A 23241-nucleotide genomic window follows, 5' to 3' on the forward strand; every position below is an offset into this window, starting at 1 on the left:
GCTCTTCCTTGTTATTTTTGTCCTAGCTACCCAAAGCAAAGGTCTTATCCCTTCTTTCATCCTTTTTTTCTTCCCAATATAATTTTAAAAGCCCCTTTTGGTAGTCCTTAGTGTCTTCTGCCAGGCTTGGTCCGTTCTTAGCTTTGGCATTCCTGGTATTATTTTTACAGAACTGTCCTGCTCTTAGTATACTCATCTTCTGTTACATGGCTTCCTTCCAATCTCTGTACATCTTTTTTTTTAATATATCTGGTTTAATATATCTGTTATATAATATAACAGGTTGGTATGCTACCTGTGCATTCACATTAGTCATGTCCTTGTAGCCCATTCATTCCTGGAAATTCCCTCAGTTCCGGGGACCTTGTCACCCTGGAATGTCCAGTCATCTCTGGCTTTGTCAACTTAGAATATTTCTATGTGAGATCAAAGGAAAAGGACCTATATGTACATTATTTATAGCAGCTCTTTTGTGGTGGCAAACTGAGGGGATATCAATTACAGAACTGCTGAACAATGAGGCAGCTAGGTGGCACAGTGAATAGAGCACCCACCCTGGAGTCAGGAGTCCAAACTGCCCCTTCAAAAAGAAAAAAAAAAATTGCTGAACAAGTTGTGATATATGATTGTAAAGGAATAATACTGTACTATGAGAAATGATGAGCAGGATGTTTTCCAAAAAACCTGGGAAGATTTACATGAACTGATGCAAAGCGATATGAGCAGAGCCAGAACACTGCACATAATAACAGCAACACTGTACAAGGATCAGCTGTGAGTGACTTGCCTATCCCCAGCAGCCAAGACAGATCTGAAGGACTTATGACAAGAAATGCTATTCACCTCCAGAAAAAGAACTAAAGTGTACTTTCTTCTTACTTTATTATTCTCGGGGCTTTTTTTGGTCTGTGTTTTCTTTTATAACATGGCTAATATGGAAATGTTTTGCATGACTACACAGGGGTAATCTATATCAAACTGCTTGCCTTCTAAAGAAGGGGAGAAGGGAGAGAATTTGGAACTCAATTAAAAAAAAAATGGATGTTAAAGGGCCAGCTAGGTGGAGCAGTGAGTAGAGCCCTGGCCCTGGAGTCAGGAGGACCTGAGTTCAAATCAGGCCTCAGACACTTAACACTTACTAGCTGTGTGACCTTGGGCAAGTCACTTAACCCCAACTGCCCTCCAAAAAAAAATGGATGTTAAAGTATTTTGTTTCCATGTAATTGAGAAGAAAACACATTTTTTAAAAAAGGAATCACTGGGGCAGCTAGGTGGTGCAGTGAGTAGAGTGCCAGCCTCGGAGTCAGGAGGACCTGAGTTCAGATCCAGCCTCAGACACTTAACACACATACACAAAAAAACCTAGCCATGTGACCTTGGGCAAGTTAACCCCAATTGCCCTCCAATAAGCAAAAAAAAAAAAAAAGGAATCACTTCCCCCCGACCCACCCCCAAAGGAGTATCTCTTTGCCCCATTCTCCCATTGGTGAATTCCCAACTTGTGTATGAAGCCTCCATTTTGTGGAAGACTCCAAGCCAGGTTCTCCTCCCAGTACATCCATACTATTTGGCCTTCCATCTGTCATGAACTAAACAAGATCATGAACCCATCTTTGTGTTTTCTCTCCCAATTTCGTGATTTCCTTCAAAGGAGAGACTGTCTTGATTGCCCATCTGTATTACTCAGAGCTTTGTACAGTGCTTAGGTACACAGTAAGCACTTAATAAATGCTTCTCCGTTCCATTTCTGGGGTAGAAATATTGTGAATGTTATGGGGAAGTGACCACCAGGCTGTCTTGCTACATTAAATATAAGAAACCCAAATGTAAGGTAATAATTCAATACACAGTGATACTACCCTCTAGAGTCTGGCAGATTCATAACCTCAATTATGGCAGTGAAGCTACAAAATAATTAGGCTCTGAAGAATGGATCATTACCATCATTATGAGACTGGTTTATCATTCAGAATACCAACTTCATATTATATGTGGTTCAACTTAGAACTGAGCTCTTCCCTAACACATTTTGTTAATGGAAATATAGGACTGAGAACTGGAATGATCCATTAGTACCACCCTCTCATTTCGTAGAAAAGGAAACCCGAGTTAAGTTCTTTGACCAAGGGGTAGTACAGAAAAGATTCAGGATCTGAACCCAGCAATTCTGATCCCAAATCGAATGCTTCTTCCACTCTACTAATTCATTAGAGGTCCAGCGTGGTCAGGGGTATTACACGAGAACGTACGTTCTAAATAACACCTCCTAAAAGGCAGGATGTTAGAACAGAATTAGAAGGAAAAAAAAAAACACATAGGGTAGATTTTCCCTAGAGTCAGGGCTTTCCTCTGACTCTACAACAACAAATAAATTACTCAACAACAAACAATTTATATTTTTAAAGTGCTTTATTTTGGGTTTACAAAGCGCTTTCCTCACAACAATCTTGTGAAGTAGATAGTGCAAATATCTGTGCCCTCATTTTACACAAGAGGAAGCCAGGGTACCTTATCTGAGGCGAAGTGATTTGTTTGCTCATTGTCCCACAGCTAGTGTCAGAACCAAGACTCAAAGCCAGGTTTACTGACTCCAAGTCCAGGGCTCTTCACATTAAAACTGCATTGTCTCCCAAAACAGATGTATCACACTTGCACTCACCAATTTAAAATGTAAATGGGAAATGTTAAACAAAATAAATAAAAATACAATATAGGTAATGTTCATTTATGGTTTTCTTAGTCAGTAAGCGGCCAACAGGGATTCTGTTTCTACTTGAGTTTGACACCACTGTCCCTAAACCATAGATTTTTACTAAAGTTACTCCAAACCTTACAGAGCTTTTATCATTAAGGAGTAGGAAGGGGAAAGGTATCTTAAGGGACTAAAGTATACCCTAAAACTACACCACAACTTTGCATATGGTCTGCACAGTAAAAAGGTGAGTTCAGAGGGAATAAGAAAAAGGTAGACTGTGCTAATAATATATAATATAATCTAGACTAATGGCTCCTTCCGTAGGGAGGGGCTCAGTGCTTTATTAGAGTATGAATCAAGCCAGTGGCCAAAGTACATGCTTTTGAACATGAAGAATGATCCAGCGTAATACCCTTTCTCAACTAGTTTTGCTGATCTGGTTAACTTCAGTGATGCTATCTACAAAAAGAGTTATGTCTGGCCTCTTCATTATTAAGTGCTTTAAAAAAACTTTTTCCTATGCATTATTCCTATAGGTAATACTTCTAAAATTGTGTCAAATAGAAACAGTGAAATGTAACTGTTTTGTACCTGTTTTTTAAGTGGGAATGATTCCATTGTTATTCTAGTGCATATATAATTTCATTGTTTCAACTAGAGATTTTAAGTTAAGTTTAAAGATTTCCATTCCAGTATTAATTTTTTTTAATCTTGAATGAATACTAACAGTTTGTCTAAAAACTGTGATTCTCTGTCCCTTTGCCTGACACTGAGCAACGATCAGTACAGAAAGTGGAAGGTTAGACAGAACCAAGGGTCATTTTTTTCCTTTTGTTTCTTTATTCCATGACCCCCCAAAAAAAACCTATCCCCAAATGTCTATTCTAGTGGTGATGTCACCTATAATTAACCAAGTGGGGACTTGGACGTCAGATTTGGTCTATTGCAGGGCTGTACTCAAAGCCCTTGAAGTATGGCAAAACCAGTCATTCTGCTGGCATTCACTCACCACTGTGCCATAATGAGGAAGAAAAGTAGGACTTTGTCAGTTCCTTAGCCAGTGACCAACAGGTGAACATAATGCTGGAAGACCTAAGGCATTCAGTCTTGAAATTTTTGCTATAAATGGAACCAGAAAATGGAAACTAGAGCTAAATGGAAGGAAGGCTCACGGGTATTACTTGGAGAGATGAATAAAAATGATGGCAGAGTGGGTTTTGTTGTATGTACAGAATAAAAAACTATTTCAATAAGGATTTGGTCATCTTGTATTAATAACACAGGTATTATAAAAAAAAATACCAGCATGAAATAACTACAGCTCACTCACACCAAAGTCCACTTCTAAGGACAAAGTGCTACAGAAATTCTACAATCATATCAGTGATACTCTCTGATATTTGGTGACTTCAATGCAAAGGTGAGCAAAGGTAAAGATCGGGATAAATCTATGGAAAAGTTAGATTCAGGACAAAGAGTGAGAGGGGTCAAAGATTTGTAGATTATGTGGAAGCCTTACATCTCTACATCATGAAGACTTTCTTAAAGAAAATAAAAAGGCATATGCCCAAAAAGACAATGACATAAAGAATGAAAACAATTAAATCTTAAAAGAAAGGAAAACATTTGTTATTGACATGGGATTTATCCCTGAGTCAGCTGCATATAGTAAGAACATTGATTTTTCAGTGCTAAGATCAGAATTTGTAAAAAATGAAATGAAAAATAATAAAAATAATAAGTTAAAATTTATATAGTGCCTACTATGTGCTAAGGACTTTACAATTATTAAGTCAGCTGATGTTCACAACAACCCTAGAACCTACTATTATTATCCCCATTTTACAGATGAGGAAACTGAGGCAAAGAGTGATTAAGTAACTTGCCCAGGGTCACACAGTTAATAAGTACTGAAGGTCAAATTTGAACTCAGTTCTTCCTGACTTCTAGCCCACTGCTCTGATCACTAAGCCACCTAGCTGCCTTAATGAGATACAGCATACAATTAAAGTGACTTACTCCTGAATTAAACAAATTATTGAAAATTTAGAAATGAGAAATAAGATTAACAGAAATGACATCAACAACGATTATAATTTCATGCAGAAGTTTAACCAATATAAATTCATTGCAATGGGAAAACCAAGAGCCCAGAAAGTGCTTTAGTCAGCAAACAAATTGCTTGCCAAATATAGAGGTGGCTGCCAAAGACTGAGTTAGAAACAGTGAGTTAGAGCATATATTTGCTGTAAAATCTTACCAAAAATGACAATTATGAGCAGTATTGTGCTTATAAAGCAGAGGGGGGAAAATGGAAGGTAAAACCAGTTTAAAGAAAGGTTGGCAAGATAGCCAACTAAACAAAGACATCCTAAGGGCAAATAAGAAAAATGGAAAAGATCTGCAAAAACCATTTCAATAAATCATTTTCACCATCAAGGATAGTGGAATCACCCAGATTCTAGCTAGCATCACAATCCCTAAGGTGCTTATACAGGAGGTAGAAATTGCAGTAAAGAGATCAAAGATAGAAAAGCAGGCAGATTTGAGCAAGTTTATTTAAAGAGGATGGGTGCTGGAGGCAATAAAACTGTGAAGGCATTAGGGACTAATCTATCAGGTAGTTGAAATTGGAGAAATAGTCCAAAGGTATGGAAATAATCTCAAACTTTGTTGATACAAAAAAAAGTGACTAAAAGATCATTAACTCATGATCTCTATGCCCACTCTCCCATCTATACAAAATCTTTGAGAGTCATTCTTGATGAAGGTATGAGTAGAAAATAAGAAAGCCTTTGAAAGCAATTTTCCACAATGGACTGTAGCCTTATTATTTCACAGTTAATGGAACGTCACTGTCTTCAAAGGACTAAATACACCTTTCACATAGAGGTCAACAGAGAGTGCAGAGTTAACATTAGCAGGCTACAGTACATAACCAATGAAAAACTCCAGAGAAAAGGATGTCCTCAAGGAATGGTAGCACAGGAGGAAAAGATGGGCTGGTTATATGGAAAAATCGAGAGAAGACAAGGGAACAACAACAATATTTTTTTTTTAAGCAATTAGGGTTAAGTAACTTGCTCAAGGTTACACGGCCAGTCATTTCTGGGTGGGTGCTAAGTGTCTGAGCCCGGGATTCGATCTCCAGGTCATCCCAACACTGGGGCCAGTGCTCTTACTCGCTGAGCCACCTGGCCGCCCCAACAATACTTTATTAATAGCCTCATAATGTCTAGAGAAAATAAGGAAGGCTGCTGGCACACTAGATGGAAGAACGAGCAGAGGTCAGGATCTGCATCACTAGAAGGAATTTCTGGATTGATGAGATTTGATCTATTTATTTGCAAGAATGAATACTAAATTTAAACAAGGACTAAGTATATGAATCTTTGTAATAATAAAATTTTAATAACTTCTCTTGTATATATGATTATACTGAGAAATTCCCTGATATTGAATCATCCTTGCATTCCTACTATATATTATGGTTGTAATAAACATGATTAAAATATATTACTCTATCACATTTGCTAATATTTTTGTGCCCAAATTCAATGAGTGTAGCACATAATTTTTAAAAGTCAGGTTTATTCTTGATATGTTCAGAGATTAAAACCTTACTTTCTTGCCTAACAGAAAGCATTGGTAGTATACTATCTGCATATTTAGAAATAGTTTGTAAGAGATTGCTGATCGAAGAGATTATTTTTTGGAAGTTTGAAAAAATCCACTTGGTGAATCACAGTTTTTTCCAGGCCAGTCCCGCTGTGGACTGCAAGCTCTAGGAGAGGGGGCCTTTTGTCATTCCATTGAAATAGCTGGTCTCCTATAATTTACACACTGTAGTGGTTTAATATTTATTGAACTGCATTGAAATTCTAAGTGATGTGAATCACAGGGAAAAGAAAAAGGCAAGAAGCAGAGTACTAGAGAAGACCAAAGATTAATTTTTCCAGAAAGAGGTCTAACTATGGCCTCAGTTTGCAAAGAGAATTCATCCTCCTAGTAAAAAACTTGGGAGGAAGAGAATGACCTGGCAGACAGAGAACTATAAAGATATGATCTATTTCCTGGCCAAAAAAAAAAAAAAACTGAGACAGAAGTCCAGGAGACAACTTTTCTTCACACATCTACTGGAATGGAGTCAAGCCCATAGGAGGGGTCTCCAGTGGACATACATTCCTGTAAACACTCACCTCCTTCCCCATCAATCTGTCCTGTTTCTAGGAAGAATCTCCAAGACTACTTTGTGCACTGCTAGTCCAGGCCCTGGTAGAGTTGGTCGCTTCTGAGAATTTAGTGAAGCACTGGCCTAATAGCTAAAGGGATTCCCATGGCACTCTTGTGGAATGCTGGCAGTCATGAAGACAAGCCAGGGCCAAACACTTGAGGTCAGAGCTGTTCCCAAACCATCATGAGCCTAGGTAGGGGGACGGGCTCAGTTCTTTATTCCAGATATAACCAGCAGCACAAACAGGGGCCCAGCATAATGAACCATCTGCTTCCATTCAAGGCAAATTCAAGTCTGTCTAATCCACTGCAAATACTACTTCAGGAACATACCACAACTGGTGCTCAACACTCCCTCCCCCACTGAGGATGAGTAGGACTAGATCCCTTAAGTCTCTTTCGAATGAATACTCTAGAACTCTGAAAATGCTTTTCTCTTTAGAATCCTTCTTTACTCCCTAAAACTTGATCCAGTTACGTAAGCTGAGTCAGAAGGAGTTTGAGGTGGGAAGAACACAAACTATCACTGTCTCTGCACTTCCTGCATGGAAAGGAGCCTCCAAGGAGTCCTGGGGCTCAAGGACAGGGGTTACTCTTGAATCTAGTCTCATCTGGAACTTGCTTCCCAAGCAAGTCCAATATATGCCTTTCATTCAAATATAAGCTTGAAAGGGCATTGAAAATCATCTATTCAATAATCTGATTTTTCAGATGAGGAAACTGAGGTCCCAGAGAAGATATAACTTGCTCAAGGTCACAGAGTCAGGGCCAGGATTAAAAAAGATAAGGCTAGTGCAGAATTTTCCTCACAATAGGACATTACCTCTCAGACTTTAGAAACATCTGGTTTTACAGTCTCTTAAGAAAATGGTGCCTTCTCCTTATAGTCACTGAAGACAATGCAAAAACAAAGTCCCAAGGTCTTTTCTTTCCTTAAGGCAGAATGGCCTCAAGCACAGGGTTTACCTTCAGCTTTCCAGGGTCCCTTTCCTGATGCTAAGCTTGGCCTTCCTCTTCAGAGAACAGACCTGGATATTTAGAAGGCACTCCCTGGCAAGGGAAAGGCACTATTTATTAAATATTGGCCATCAATTCCCCTCTGCATCAAATGCTGGCAATCAATTTCCCTGTAACACGTGGTTTAGATTTTAAAAGGAAAAAAGGTCAGAGAGATCTGCAACTTAGCAAGAATTGATAACCCATCTAAAGGAGTAATAAACTGGCAAATTTACCCAGGCAGGATGATAAGGAGGAAACTAGTTGGCACAGTGGATAGAATGACAGATCTGGAGTCAGGAAAACTCAACTCCTTGAGTTCAAATCTGGCCTCAGACTCTTACGGTGTGACCTTGGGCAAGTCATTTTACCCTGCCTCAGTTTCTTCCTCTGTAAAATGAGCTGGAGAAGGAATTAACAAGTTATTCCAATAGCTTTGCCAAGAAAACCCCAAATGGGGTCATGAAGAGACAAACATTACTGAAAAACAACTGATGGAATGGTAAGTAATCAACTGCATACTAGGTTCTGTTTCATGGGATGAATTTTCCTCTTCTGACATAAAGTTGCTGAAGGAGTTAATTCAATTTGGTCAGACTTTACAAAGCTCCTCCTCACCAAAAAAAGGCACTGTTAGGAAGCAGAAGAGGCAGAAAGCTGCCCCCACTGCATTTCCAGTCTAGCAGAGAGATCACAATACTCTAACACACCTGGTGCATTATGCATTCTAAGCAGATCTTCAAGAGATGAGAAGCAGTGAAAAACACAGCGTTTAAAGGTCTGAGGAGGGTCAGATTGTTCCTGGTAGAAGGTTCAACAACAGAGGCATAGTAGTGAATTCAAAAACATCTATTCAGGGCTAGGCTCTGCTGATACTAAAAGGAAAATGAAAAACCACTGACCAAAAGGTTACATTTTAAGGAAGGGAAGAAGCAGACAACTTGTGTATATATACTTACATAAATACAATGTGAATTATTCACATTGTATTCACATTCAATAAGAAGCGATTTCATGCCAGTGAGTGCACTTAAATAAGGGAGGGATCAGGAAAGGGCTTGGGAAGGAGGCAGCCCCTAAGCTGCGCTTTGAAGGGATTCCGAGCAGAAGTGAGGTAGCAGTCTCTTCCTGTGCAAAGAGAGACGTGGGGAACAGACTGACATGAAAGTGGACGTGGCAATCTGAATGGAAAGAAGAGTGTCTGAAAAGAAGCAACATGAAATAAAAATGGAAACGTAAGCGAGCCATAACGTAGAATGATTTAAATGTCAAACTGAGCATTTTTCATTTTATCCTAGCAGTGATAGGAAGCCCCCACACCCAAATTTATGAGCAGAGGAATGACACGGCCAGGCCCATGTTTTAGGCTATCACTTTGGCAGATCTGTGTAGGATGGATAAGAGAGGTTTTAAAGGTGATTGCCATAGTCTAGGTGAGAGGTCACAAGGATCTACCAGGGGTGGAGAACCTGCAGCCACAATGCCACTTGTGGCCCTCTAGGTCCTCAAGGGAGGCCCTTTTGATCGAATCCAAACTTCACAGAACAAATCCCCTCCATAAGAGGATGTCTAGATTATTAGTCTAGGTTCTAGACTAAATTAGAAGGTACGTGAATGCAGAAAATGTTGAACGTTAAGAAGTTTTGTGGCAGCAGAATCAACAACAGCTGGCAAGTGGTAGAATGAGAGGAAGGGGGAAACAGAGAGCACTCCCTCTGAGGATGAGAAATTAGGGAACTCAAAGGATTATAACGTACTCAACAACAACGAAAAAGAAATCTGAGGGAGAAATGGACTTGGGGGAAATAAGAATTGTGGACAAACTGAGTTTGAGATGCCTACTGAACGTATTGGTAGAGATGTGGTTCTGGAGGTCAGGAGATGGAACAGGATTTGGGAGTCATCTACACAGAGATCACTAAACCCATGAGAAGCGATGGTCTCACCCAAGGAGGCAGTTTAAAGAAGAGAAAGAGCCCCAGCAGGTAGGAAAAGGATGACCTTCTAGCAAAGAGAATAAAAAGGGATGTGCAGACTGGCAGGAAGACAATGAAGCAAGAATAATTGTAGGAGAGTCCAGGAGGAGGGAGTGGCTGTCCAACCTGCAGAGGTCAGGCAGAAGGAGGCCTAAAAAAGACACTGGATTTAACAATTAAGAGCTCCTTGGTAAACTGGGAGAGAGCAGCTTCAGTTGAAGGGGTCAGATGTCAGGTTGTAAGGAACTAAGGAGGGATCAATGAAGGCAACTGGTCTAAATGGTCATTTTTAAGAATTTGATCATAAAAGAGAGGAACAATATAGAATGATAGCTTGAGGAGATGGTGGGGACAAGTGAAGACTTTGAAGGACCTCTGAAGGATGGGGAAAACTAGATTATATGTGAAGGCAGAGTCGGGAAGGAACCAGCACATAAGAAGAGATTAGAGATCAAAGACAAGTTTTCAAAGAAGATGGGAGTGACAGGTCCTGGAAAACACCAAGAGGTTTTGGCCTTGGCAAGAAGGACCTATCTCTTTCCCAGATAATGAAGCAAAGGTGAAGAAAATCAGGGAAGATGGAAAGGAATTTGGGGGTATAGTGTGGGGGGAAAGAAGCAGCTCAAAATGGACAGCCATTGCTTTTTAGTTAAGCAGAAGGTAAGGGTATCTGATGAAAAATGGGGAAGAAAGAAGTATGAGTAAAGATGAAGGCTGCAACACTTCAGGAAATGTGATAGCCAATCAGGGGAGAATAAAGGATGTGGTGTGTATCAGTACTGGTCCAGCTGAGATGAGACAAGAGATTTGTAGCAAACCCCACTGGTGTGGTTGGAAAGAGCAGAGAAAGCCGACTAGGACAGTGATTCAGGGCTGGGATCTGGCAAGGCATAGTTAGGACAGGAAAAGAAGACAAGTGATTCGGGGGTGGCTTATTATAGCACAAGGTTGAATTGGTCATCCATGGGTGAAGACTATGAGGGCAGGGAGTAAATGTAGCCAGAGCAGTTGTTAGGGGAAAGAAGTTTTGAATGATTTTTTTTTTGCTTTTTGGAGGGCAGTTGGGGTTAAGTGACTTGCCCAAGGTCACACGGCTCAGTTTTGTGTTGTGTCTGAGGCCGGTTTTTAACTCAGGTCCTCCTGATTCCAGGGCTGGTGCTCTATTCACTGTGCCACCTAGCTGCCCCTGAATGACTTTTTTTTAAGCCAATAAAAACTCAAGACAAGAGGGGGATGGAAGGTTGAAGGTCCTGATAAGAATGAAGAACATGTTTAGGAGTGAGGCAAAGTAAAAGCCTAAGGATAGCAATTTTTGGTTAGAGAAGAATTTGAAAGCACTAGATCATGGAAGACAGTCAGACGCAGAGTACAGACATCCTTGTCCTATCCAATAGCTTTACTGAATTGGATTTTCCATCCCCTCTAACAGGTATATATGAGGAGGGGTGTTGCACAGGTAAACACAACAGCCCTCTCACATGACAAGCAGAGCATGTAATAACTCCTTTTTGCCACAGTTTTCCTAAGCCTGCCTGATTTATTAGGGTGAAGCCCTAATGAAGATTATCTTTCAATGCTTCATAAAAAGATTTGCTCAATCACCAGTGATAAAGGATATGTGCAATGGGTGTAGAAGGAACAACATACTGTATACCTGTGCTAACTTTACAATACAGCACTGTGCGTACTTTATCATGAACCTTACCTTTCATTTTTTAATTCTGCTTATTTTCACGGTACAGTATTATTGTGTCTGCATTTTAGTACATTTTCTGACTTGAGTAAAGGTATTATTTTGTATATGCTGTTGTTATATAGGTAAGTGAAGTGGGTAGATAATTCACATTAAGTAAAAAAATCACTTTACATAGGGGTCTGCAGAACAGTCCACTTATATAAAGCAAGAATTGTCTGCATATACAGAATAATCCTGATTTGAAGTTTATTATGAGGACTGAAACACACCTGGCTTTACATTAACTTCATTTATGCTTTTCAGGATCATAAATGCTGATCTGGAATAAAGGATGGCCTGACACTATTACCTTTTCCACTCATTACATACTTAGTTTCTCATTAGCACTTATTCTCTGAAACAGAACGAGGCTTCTAGATTGACTAAAGTTTTTTCTTGACATTCATTAAATTTAGAAATAAAATTTCATTTTCCAGGATGAATTATTTGATGTTCAGTAAGGTATAAAGGTTTCTAGACTGACTAAAATTTTTTCACATTCATTAAATTAGAAAACAAAATTTCATTTACCAGAATGGATTATTTGATGTTCAGTAAGATATGAATTCTGGCTGAAGGTATTCTTATATTCAATACATTTATAATATTGATTTGTGGGTGTTTTACAAAGTTTATACTTGGGGCGAAGACTTTTCTGCATTTATAAGAGCATTAAACAGTATGAAATCTACGATGCTTGGTAAGATGCTCCCTCTGATTGAAAGCTTTCCCACATTCATTACACTTAAAGGGCTTCTCTCCAGTATGAATTCTCCAATGTCTGGTAAGGTTTCTACCCTGACTAAAGGCTCTACCACACTTGGTACATTTATAGGGTTTCTCTCCAGTATGAATTCTCTGATGTTGAGTAAGGCTCCTACCCTGACCGAAAGCTCTTCCACACACATTACAATGATAGGGTTTCTCACCAGTATGAATTCTTTGATGTTCAGTAAGGGATGAGCTCTGGCTAAAGGCTTGTCCACATTCATTACATTTATAGGGCTTCTCTCCAGTGTGAATTCTCCTATGTTTAATAAGATTTCCCCTTTGGGTAAAGGCCCTCTCACAGATATTACATATATAAGGTTTCTCTCCAGTATGAATTCTCTGATGTTGAATAAGGCACCTACCTTGGCTAAATGTTTTCCCACATTCATCACAATGATAAGGCTTCTTTCCTCTAACACATTTCTGATGCTTAATAAGGCTCTGTCCAAAAGCATTTTTACTTGTATTACATTTAGAATTAGTTCCAACATGAGAAACCTGATGCTGGATAAAGGATGAACTAGTGCTAAAGGCTTTTCCACATACATTACATTTGTATGGGCTTTTTCCAGTATTAATTCTTTGTTTACTATGATGTCCTTTCTGGCTGAAGGATTTCCCATGCTCATTATGATCTCTTCCTCCTATATTTCTTTCATGTTCAGAGAAGGATGAATTTTGACCAAAAGCCTGCCCACATTCATCATGCTTACAGGGTTTGTCTCCTATATGACTTCTCTGGTGGTGAATAAGATTTGTGCTCTGGTGAAATGTTTTTCCACATGAATTACATATATAGGGTTTTTTCCTAGTATGAGTTCTCTGATGTTGAGTAAGAGATGACTTGTTACTGAAAGCTCTCACACACTCATCACATTTGTAGGATTTCTCTCCTTTAGGAATCCTCTGAGGTTTAGTGAGAGATGAGCCATCAGATAAGGTTTTCCCACAGTCACTGTATTTATAGGGTTTCTCTCTGGTATCAACTGTCTCCTGGTTAGTAAGATATGCCATCTGGCTGAAGATGTTCCTATATTCATCATAATTATAGGTCTTCTCTCCAATATGACTTTTCTGTTGAGTCAGGTATTCTTTTTGACTATAGTCTTCCTCATATTCATTATATGTATAGGATTTCTCTTCAGCGGGTACTTCAGGATACTGAATATCTGATTGGTAACTAAAGGTTTTAGTGCATTTGTTATATTTACAAGATTCCTTCCCTGAAGCAATTCTATTACGTTTAATTAGGTCAGACAGTTTTTTGAGGGTCTTTTCACGTGCACCATATTGATGGAGACTCTTTCCTGTAGGCATAGTTTGTTGTTTCACAAGGATTGACCCTGGACTGTAATTTTTCTGCAATGTAATTTTTTTTACTGTATTAGGGGTTTTCTTATGAGTGATTAGTACTTCCTTTGAATCTCTCCCCAAGCTCCCCTTCTGTTTTGTCTCAAACCTGCCACCACACTCCCAATTCTTGACCAACTCCTCAGAATCATGCCTTGTTAGTCTTTCTTGGGATGATTTTTCACCAGATATATCTTGATTGGAATGTGATTCCTCGGTCTCATGTCTAGTTACCCAATCTGAAAGAAAAAGAAAATAGGATGCCCTAGATACTAGCAAAAAAAAAAAAAGGAACATCTTCGCACTGCATTGAGAAACAGGTGAAGAACAGTCCTCCTGTGCACACCTTGCCCCACGCAGCATCTCCTGAGAGGGCATTGCCTGTTTTTACTACTCTAGGCTACCTTCTCTCCTGCAAACTCCCAAGCTTGAGTGTATGCCTGTTTTAAGTACCTAGTATTTGACATAAAAGCACAACTGCAGACGGCTAAGTCACACTAAAAAGATGAATTATAAGGATTCATACTAAAGATTCATTTTTATCTAAATAATGAAGTTAACTAAATGACCACAAGAATTTGCAATAGTGCTCAATTCCCAAATAATACATTATCTGCATTTCTATTTTACTCATGCTCTATTTTACATTATTATTTTTGTGCATTTTTAATCTTCCCTATTAGATCGATCTATCTACTCCTTAAGAGTGGATCTTTTGCATTATCTTTATATCTTCCTCATCAGGTCAGCCAATAAGCATTTAATCAGCACCTACTATGTGCCAGGCACTGACCTAAGTGCTGGGGATACAGAAAGAGGCAAAAAAAACCATTCCTGCCCTCAAGGATCTCACACTCTGATTGAGGGAGGCAAGAAGTAAATAAGTACAAACAAACTATATACAGGATAAATAGGAAATAATTAAAAGAGGTTAGAAATGACTTTTGGATTTTGGATGGAGAGCATTCCAGGCACAGGGGACAGCCAGAGAAAACACCAAGAACCAAGAGATGGAGTATCTTGTTCATGGAACAGCAAGGAGGCCAACGTCACTGATCAAAGAGCATGTGGTAGGAAATAGGACACAAGAAGACTGGAAAGGCTGTTGGGGTAGTGGATGGAGGGTGGGGAGAGGCGCCAGTATTAATTAAGGGTTGTGAATGCCAGCATAATCTGTCTCGGATCCTGGAACTGATAGGGAGCCAGTGAATTTTATTAAGTAGTGAAGGAGTGTGTGTGGGTGTGGGGTGAGGGTGTGTGTGTGTGTGAGAGAGAGAGAGACAGAGAGAGAGAGAGAGACAGAGAGATAGGAGAGAGAGGAGAGAGAGAGACAGAGAGAGAGACAGAGAGAGAGAGAGAGAGAGACAGAGAGAGAGACAGAGAGAGAGAGACAGAGAGACAGAGAGAGAGAGAGAGAGAGATAGAGAGAGAGAGACAGAGAGAGACAGAGAGACAGAGAGAGAGAGACATTGACTGAACCTTTCTTATAAGAAAATCAATTTAGTGGCTGAATGGAGGATGAACTGGACTGGGGAAGGGAGAGACCTAAGGCAGGCAGATCCATCAGGAGGTTACTGTAATAATCAAGGCATGAGGGGGTGAGGGCCTGCACTAGAGTGGTGGCATTGCAAGAGGAGAAGGAAGCATATTCAAGAGATGCTGCAAAGATGGAACTGACAGGCTTTGGCAGCAGCCTGGATATGGGACTGAGGAACCCAGGACGACCCCTAGGTGGTGAGGGATTGGGACTGGGAAGACAGTGATCACACTATAGTAATAGGGAAGATAAGAGGCAAAGGGAGGATTTAGGAAGAAAAACAATGAGCTGAAGCTATCTGCTGGATGTCCAGCTCTGAGTGTGTGAAATGCAGTCGGAGAGGCAAGCTGGAAGTCAGCACAGAGAATGAGATAGGAAAGGTAGCACAGAGATAGTAATTATACCCATGGGAACTGATGAGATTGACAAGTAAAGTCACACAGAAGGAAAAGAGGGCCCAGGACAGAGCCCTGTGAGATACCTATGATATCTATATTAAAAATATAAAATGAAATAAAAATTATGTCTGTGTGCATATATAGATATACATACACATGTACAGATACACATAGATACACATACAGGTATACATAGATACACATACACATGTATGTACACTCATATATTAAAGTGATCTGGAGGAGGAGCCAGCAAAAGAGAATGAGTAGTTAGAAAGGTGTGAGGAAAACCAGGAGAGCTGTACCAAAAACCTAGGAGACAGTCTCAAAGAGGAGAGAGTGATTAACAGTACCAAAGGCTGAAGAAAGGTCAAGGAGAATGGCAACTAAGAGATCATCAGTAACTTTGGAGAGAGAGGTATCAGTAGAATGATAAGGTCAGAAGTCAGATTGTAAGGGGTTAAAAAGAAAGTGGAAGCATCTATTTTTTTTTATTTTATACATATATATATTTTTTAAAGCAATTGGGGTACTTGCCCAAGGTTATACGGCCAGTTTTTGTGTGTATGTGTGTGGGTGTTAAGTATCTGAGGCCAGAACCGATCCCGGGTCCTCCTGACTCCGGGGCTGGTGCTCTTACTCACTGTGCCACCTAGCCGCCCCTGGAGGCACCTATGGCAGACAGTCTTTTTAAGAGTGTAACCACCAAGAGCAGAAGAGATATAGGACAATAGTTAGTGGGGATGGAAGGAACAATGAAAGTTTTTTCTCAGAACGAGGGAGACATGGGAATGTGTGTAGTCAGTAAGGGAATAAGCCAGTAGATGGAGAGGAACCGAACATAAGTGAAAGAGCAGGGATAGCATTGGAGGTAATCTGTTAGAGGAGATGGGAATGGATGACTTGAACAAGTAAGGAGTTAATCTTGGCAGGAGAAAAGCCACTTCATGTGAGACAGGAGTAAAGGATATGGTAACTGAAATCACCTGAGTGATAAGAGAAGAGGAAGGGGAGCTCACAGCAAATTGCCTTCAATTTTTCCTGTAAAATATGAGGCAGGGTTCTTAGCTGAGAGAACTGGGGGAAGAGGAGCCATGGGAAGATCGAGGAGCAAATGAAAAGGTTTGCAAGAGCCACCATGGAGAGGGGGATATTGAATTGATAAAGGGGGTAAAATAGGATTGCCTAGTTGTAGAAAGGACCCAGTGAAGGTCACATAATAAATCTGTAGTGGACCCCGACAGAAAGGCCATATGATTTTCTCTACCTTCATTCAGCAGCATGTGTATAGGAGTGAATGGTGGGAGTGTAATCCAAGGCTTCTGCCTAGCTGGGCAATATGACAAGGGGTCTAGGAACTCAAGAGAGGAAGATAGGGTAGCACTCAACTGGCTCAGCAAGGAGTCAAGAAGGGGAGGAAAGAGGCTAATGCAGGGGAGATGACCTGGGATAAAACTGAGTGGTCAAGAGATCACAGCATGGATAAATAGTAGGGTTACGTAAAGGAACGCAGAGGGGGAGGTGAAAACCAATAGATAATGGTTGGATAAGGGATCTGAAAATCCCTGAACCTAAATGATATATTTGTGGGTGACAGGGTATAATCATATCTGTGTGTGGCTGAGGTAGGGTGGAAAAGTAACTCATGGAAGTAAGCAGCTGAGGAACTGAGTGATCAGGGTATCTGAGGGAGAATCAGCATGTCTGCTGACATCCCCTAATATGAGAGCAGGAGTTAAGGAAAGAGGAGAAAAAAAACTGCAAGTGAGGTCATGGAACTCACTGAGGAGGGAAGGGGAGTGGCCTGGGAGGTCCACAGACAACAAGTGCCAGGATTTTGATTGGGTGGTAGATATGAACAGGACTCACCTCAAAGAAAGAGAGGTTACTGAACGTTTAAGGAAGGAGAACCTGGAAGGAGCAATGGGAAATAAGCAGCATTCGAACTCCACCTCCTTGACCAGTGAGCCAAGTAAAGTGAGTGAAGATGCAGCCAGTACTTGGAAGGGTAACCAAGGTGGCTTTGCCATCAGGGGAGAAATCCAGGTTTCAGTAAGAGCTAGTGGATGAAAGGGGTAGGAGAGGAAGAGATTTAAGATGAAGGGAAGTTTGTTGCCAGAGGACGACACAGAGGAAGGGCTGGGAAGACTCAGAATGAAACTTTGTGTTCAGATAGTAAGGGGTAAAGAAGGGCGCCTGGATGATGATCTACAGAAGTTCAGAGTCACTGAGATGTGAAGGGTATGACCAGGTGTGAAGGCACCACTCCTCTGCCCTCAACAGAGAGACTCAGTTGGAGATAGGAGGCTGCAAGTTAAAGGAAAGGCTGCTGCACTTTGAAACGCCCCAGTTGGGAGGTTAGGCTGGCGGTGGCTGAAGATGCCTTGCGCTGGTATGGATGGAAGTGATTAGGGTGGATGGAAGATGCCCGACCTGAGCCCTAGTAGCCTTTCCTCAAGGGACAAGCTGTGTCTAGCAGAGGATAGCAGGTTCAGAGCAGTACTGAACCTGCAGACTGAGATCTTTTCACCTCAGAAGATTATGAGGCAGCAATAGAAGGTGGTAGAGCCCCCGAGCAGATGGAAGATGCCCAACCTGGCCTTTAACAGCCTTTCCTTGGGGGATATGCTTTTTCTTTTCCTCTTTCACAATTCAGACCCAATAGCTAACAATCCCAAAGAACTTCTATCCACATTGAACCTTTTGAAGGTTCAATGAAAAGCTGGATGCCCAGGTGGTGGATGTGCTGGAAGAGGAATTCCTTTTAAGGTACAGGTTTGCCTAGATTGTTGCCGACATCCTTTCTAATTCTACATTTCAATGATTCTGTGACCTAGAAGCTATTTCTTGGCCATCTCCTGTCCCTGCACTGTGCTGTGAGCTCTCCCCTTGCCTGGAATGCACCTCCCCCCCAACTCACCTGCTAAAACCCCACCTTCCTCAGAGTGTCTTACTATGACATAGCTGCCTATGTCCACATGGTGTACCACCCTCCCCACTTGAAGCGCAGAGACCATTTGATTTTTATGTGCCCAGCACTTAGCACAATGCCTCACATACTATAGGTACTTCATGTCTGTTCCATTCAGCTGTTGAAATGAATACTCTAATTCCTCTCCCATCACACCTACAAGATGAAGGAAAAATTCCTTGGCCAGTCATTCAAAAATCTTCAAAATATGACTGAGGCCTAGGTAATCACCTTTAGATCTCCCCACTTGGAAGCAAGCATCAGCCAATGTAGTCAGGCCACACTTCTTCATTCTGCCCTCCCTTCTCTCCCCCCATACAATGGCTTGCTATCTAACTTTCATACATGCCTTTTCTTTCCATCCCCAAGCACAGTAAACCGATTTCATGCTTTAAAACAATTCGTCTCTGGGCTTGAAGGAGTGTCTACACACGTATTTGCCAATCCTTATGCACTCACTGAAGGCTCAGAAGAGTGAGGCAGGGAAACGTCTTCTAGGGAAAATGTAACCCCCAGGAATGGTGAAAGACAACTCGTTTGGGCTTTAGCTAAATTCTCAGGCTGCTGTGAGGAAGGCTCCTTCTTCACCATTTCAAAGGGGCTTCACCCGTGACAGATCTGCCGAGCTGCTGCTTATACAGCCCTCCACCTCACTCACTCACCTAGACAGGAACCTTTGGCAACTTCTCTCTTCAGAGTCCACGGTGCTTCCCCTTGCCCCAGTTGGGAGATTATGTCTGGCTTGGAAACTGGGAACCCTGTTCATGCAGACAGAAAGAGGAATGTGATGGGACAGAAATAGCCATCTCGGGTCCACTCTAGCCCGTTCCAATGCAGGCAAACACATGAGTTGTGAAGGTCTAAGGCAGGGACTTTTCATCTGATGTGCAGGAACATTCATGCATTTTAAAACATTATTCTGAGAAGAGATCCATAGGCTTCACCAAACTACTAAAGGAATTCATGGCACCAAAAAAACATCAAATTCCCTGTTTGAAGCACTGATGCAAAGTTCCTCAGAAAGCCATTTTGAACTGTGTGTGAATCATCACTATGGATTCATGGTCAGAAATAACGATAACAATATTAATAAAAATAAATACCATCTTATATTTATATAGTACTTTATAGTTTACAAAGGACTTTCAATATCTCTAATTTGTGCGAAACAAAAATTCCTAAGAGGTAGTGCAAATATTACACACACTTTGCAGATGAAGAATTCAGGCTCAGAAGCCAAATGACCTGCCAGTGCCAATACAGTTATTTAGTTGGAGAGGTCAGATTTGAATCCAGACCTCAGAATCAAAGTCCCATGCTCTTTCCAAAGTTTCATACTGCTTCTCTAAGTGAGATTTTTTTTTTTTACCTTAAGGCACTGGAATTTTGAGGACGAATACTTGGAACATGGGGAAAGATCCACATCAAAGGTCGTACAGTGACAGTCTTAATTTCTAGTTTTACACAGACTTTCCTCATGGGAACAGAGAACATAGATATCCTGTCTCTTGGCACCAGAGGTATAAAGAATCTTCTTTCCCTCTACCTCAAGACAAAACTCAGCAGGGCACTTCGGATACCACACAGCCTCTAGCAAATCAAGGTGCCAAGCCAAGCCAAGAGCAGATTCTGAGCTCTGGAGGAAGCTCCCCTTACCTAGAGAGATCAGGTTCTGATAGTTCTCCAACATGACATCCCTGTACAGATCCTGCTGAGCAGGGTCCAGCTGCCCCCATTCTTCCCAGGTAAAGTCCACGGCGACATCCTGGAATGTCAGTGCATCCTGAAATACCAAGAGGTTCCTGATTACCTACCAGACACCATCTTTCACTTGGTCACCTCGAGGAAAATGAGGATTACAGCCCACACACCAGCACTGCTCCATTGTGAGGGGTCTTTCAGAGGGTTCCCAGGCACATGGGAGTTGCATGACAAATTCTACGCCTCACTTTGTATGAGATTTTAGGAGATATACATAGTTCTGATGTGTTAAAAAAAAAACTTTACTTCAAACAGCTACCTAAGTGACACTGAGACCTCCAAAACACAGCAAATACACAACATCTACTCCATATTTCATTACAAACTATCTCAGCTACCAGACTGACCTAATCCTGGGCAGTTTTCATGTGAGTCTTCTCATCCATTCATTCTTTGTTTTGGGTTTTTTGTTGTTGTTGTTGTTTTTTGGGAAGGGGGAAGGTAGGGCAATTGGAGTTGTGACTTGACCAAGGTCACACGGCTAGTTTTTGTGTTAAGTGTCTGAAGTTGGATTTGAACTCAGGTCCTCCTGACTCCAGGGCCAGTGCTCTATTCACTGCGCCACCTAGCCACCCCTCATTTATCCATTCTAAAGCTTTGGTTTCATATTTCTTCCTGGAGGGCTTCCACCTGCCATCAGTTCCAAAGTCCCGTTCTGATGCTTTTTGTTTGTCAAGGAAGATTCTCTGGTTTCTCAAGGGCTATGCAGAGGGTGCAGAAGTTCTAGCAGGCCTTACTACCCTGGAAAGGTTTGGGTTTTTTTTGTCTTTTTAGAGGGGGAAGTCAGGGCAATTGGGGCTAAATGACTTGCCCAAGGTCACACAGCTAGTAAGTGTTAAGTGTCTGAGGCCAGATTTGAACTCAGGTCCTCCTGACACCAGGGCTGGTGCTCTATTCACTGGGCCACCTAGCTGTCCTATCTGGAAAGGTTTTGATGACAATTCTAGCATCCGGCAATACCTTCTCTCCAAGAAAGAAACCTTGGTGTATGCACAGCACTCTACAATGGGTTCTTTGGCCAAGGAAACCCATGACCCCTTTCCCCCTCCCAAATACCAAATGACCTTCACTCTATGTGTCTGTCTACTGCTTTTACAGGACAGAAACAGGGGCAAACAATCCTCAGATTCACCGCTGTTGGAGTATTTTAAACATTAAATTAATAGCTGTCACTCTAAACGTGCAGTCCTTGTCTTGTGACCAATGATGGGACAATGTCATTTCTGACATAAAGGAAAATAAAGGCAAAAAAAGGTTTGCAGCTGATTGGAAAGAGAGCTCATGGAAAATCCTTTGAAAGAAAATGAGGAGTTGTTTTAAGCTGATTTATCAACCACACAATGAAAGGCAAAAAAAAATGTCCTTTCATAGGCTTCTGGAAGGTTTCTCAGAATCCCCGTTTATGATGGGAACGAGCCAACAAAACATCATGAAGACACGATACAGCTTCTGTGTGCTCCAATGAAGGCTTACACCCTGTAAGTGCAGAGTGATCTGTGCCTCTGTCTCCCTCATTACAACGACAGCCCCCTGAGGGCAAGGATCACAGTTTCTTGCCTTTTTTCTATCACCAGTTTAGCAAAGTTCTAGAAACATGCTTAAGAACTTCTTGTAAACTGAGTCAGAAACACATTCCCACCAAGGTGGGAGAACATAGGTGTTGAACAATGCACAAAACATCAGAATCTTTTTTGACTGCTTACTTTCATGAAACATTTTTTTCGTAATTAAAAAAAAATTACTATTTAAAGGGAAGGATCTCTGGAAGAAACTGGGGAAGGCAGATGATGGCAAAAGGAGATGATATAAAAACAAAAATTATCAAGAAGTGGGTACGTACAAAAAAAAAAGAAGGTATGTACAAACTAAACACTGACCTATATACCTTCCGCAAAATAAACATTTGTGATAATAATCACCAGATGTATGTAATGGTAATGGGATTTTGAAGATCTTCCCTGCCCCTTAATAGGCTGCGTGTGGTCACATGGAGCCTGTGGTGGGAGGTTTGTTTTTTAGGAATGTACAACTTTTGTTACTTTGTAGTCAAGTGGGTCATGAGGGTTGTGATGGTCTGTGACCCAGGAGAAGGCCATATATACCCTGATGGGAGGTTTTGCTTTGGGGCTCACTTTGGGAAGAGTTGTGTGAGGTGGCCATTTGAGACTCTGAGCAGCTGTTGGGCGGCCCTCTCCACCCTGGCTTTGAAAACCCAGATGTTGGTGCTTCCCTCTCTGGTAACTAACACTGCATGTATGTAACGGTCAGACAGTGAGAAGCCCTGTCTGTTGGTCGTTGACTGTGTTATTTTCTCTGTCTGTATTTTTATCTGTTTGTGACTTCTGTTTGTATTTTCTCTGAAGTTCAGGGCGCTGACTTTTTCCTCCAAACTAGGTAAATGATATGTTTGACTTTAGAAAAGCAGATCAAGGAACCTGTGCTAGCAGCCATCCTGGGTATGCTAGGGTGCTTGCTGCTACAATGTATCAAGGCCATTTCAGAAACTATGAGATGGTAACAAGTAGGATTCCATAAATTACAGATAACACTGTACTCTATAACACGCCACATCTTTGTAGTCTGCAAGTATCTGAAAAGTGCCAAGAATACAAAATGCCCCTTTGCTTCTTGCTGGCGGACTGTCATCATGCATTTCACTCAGCAGAACAAAACGCCACTTTAAAAGAAACCCCCTCCAACAAGCTTGGATCATGACTACCACAAAATTCCTGTGAGAGATCGGGGGTAACTTTATCCCTCTGCCCTCTGGTTATCAATAAAATAAATAATCAATAAAAAGACACACATCTGCTAAAGA

General features: G+C 41.1%; 1 protein-coding gene across 2 annotated transcripts in view; it reads right to left on the bottom strand.

Annotated features, from left to right (window-relative positions):
* Window positions 1-2390: 2390 nt before the first annotated feature.
* LOC138171693 (zinc finger protein 184-like) overlaps window positions 2391-23241 on the bottom strand; it is a 30070-nt gene continuing 9219 nt past the window's right edge. For both annotated transcript variants that reach the window (XM_069101334.1, XM_069101335.1), the window contains 3 exons: window positions 20319-20445; window positions 19325-19420; window positions 2391-13995 (listed from right to left, as the gene is read on the bottom strand). In XM_069101334.1, the coding sequence (XP_068957435.1) occupies window positions 12308-13995; window positions 19325-19420; window positions 20319-20445 (1911 nt within the window). In that variant the 3' untranslated portion in view covers window positions 2391-12307. The remainder of the gene's footprint in view (window positions 13996-19324; window positions 19421-20318; window positions 20446-23241) is intronic.

This window comes from Petaurus breviceps, unplaced genomic scaffold (genome assembly GCF_028583685.1).
Source record: "Petaurus breviceps papuanus isolate PSGF00001 unplaced genomic scaffold, PetGlider_PUasm1.0 456, whole genome shotgun sequence".
Lineage (NCBI taxonomy): Eukaryota > Metazoa > Chordata > Mammalia > Diprotodontia > Petauridae > Petaurus > Petaurus breviceps.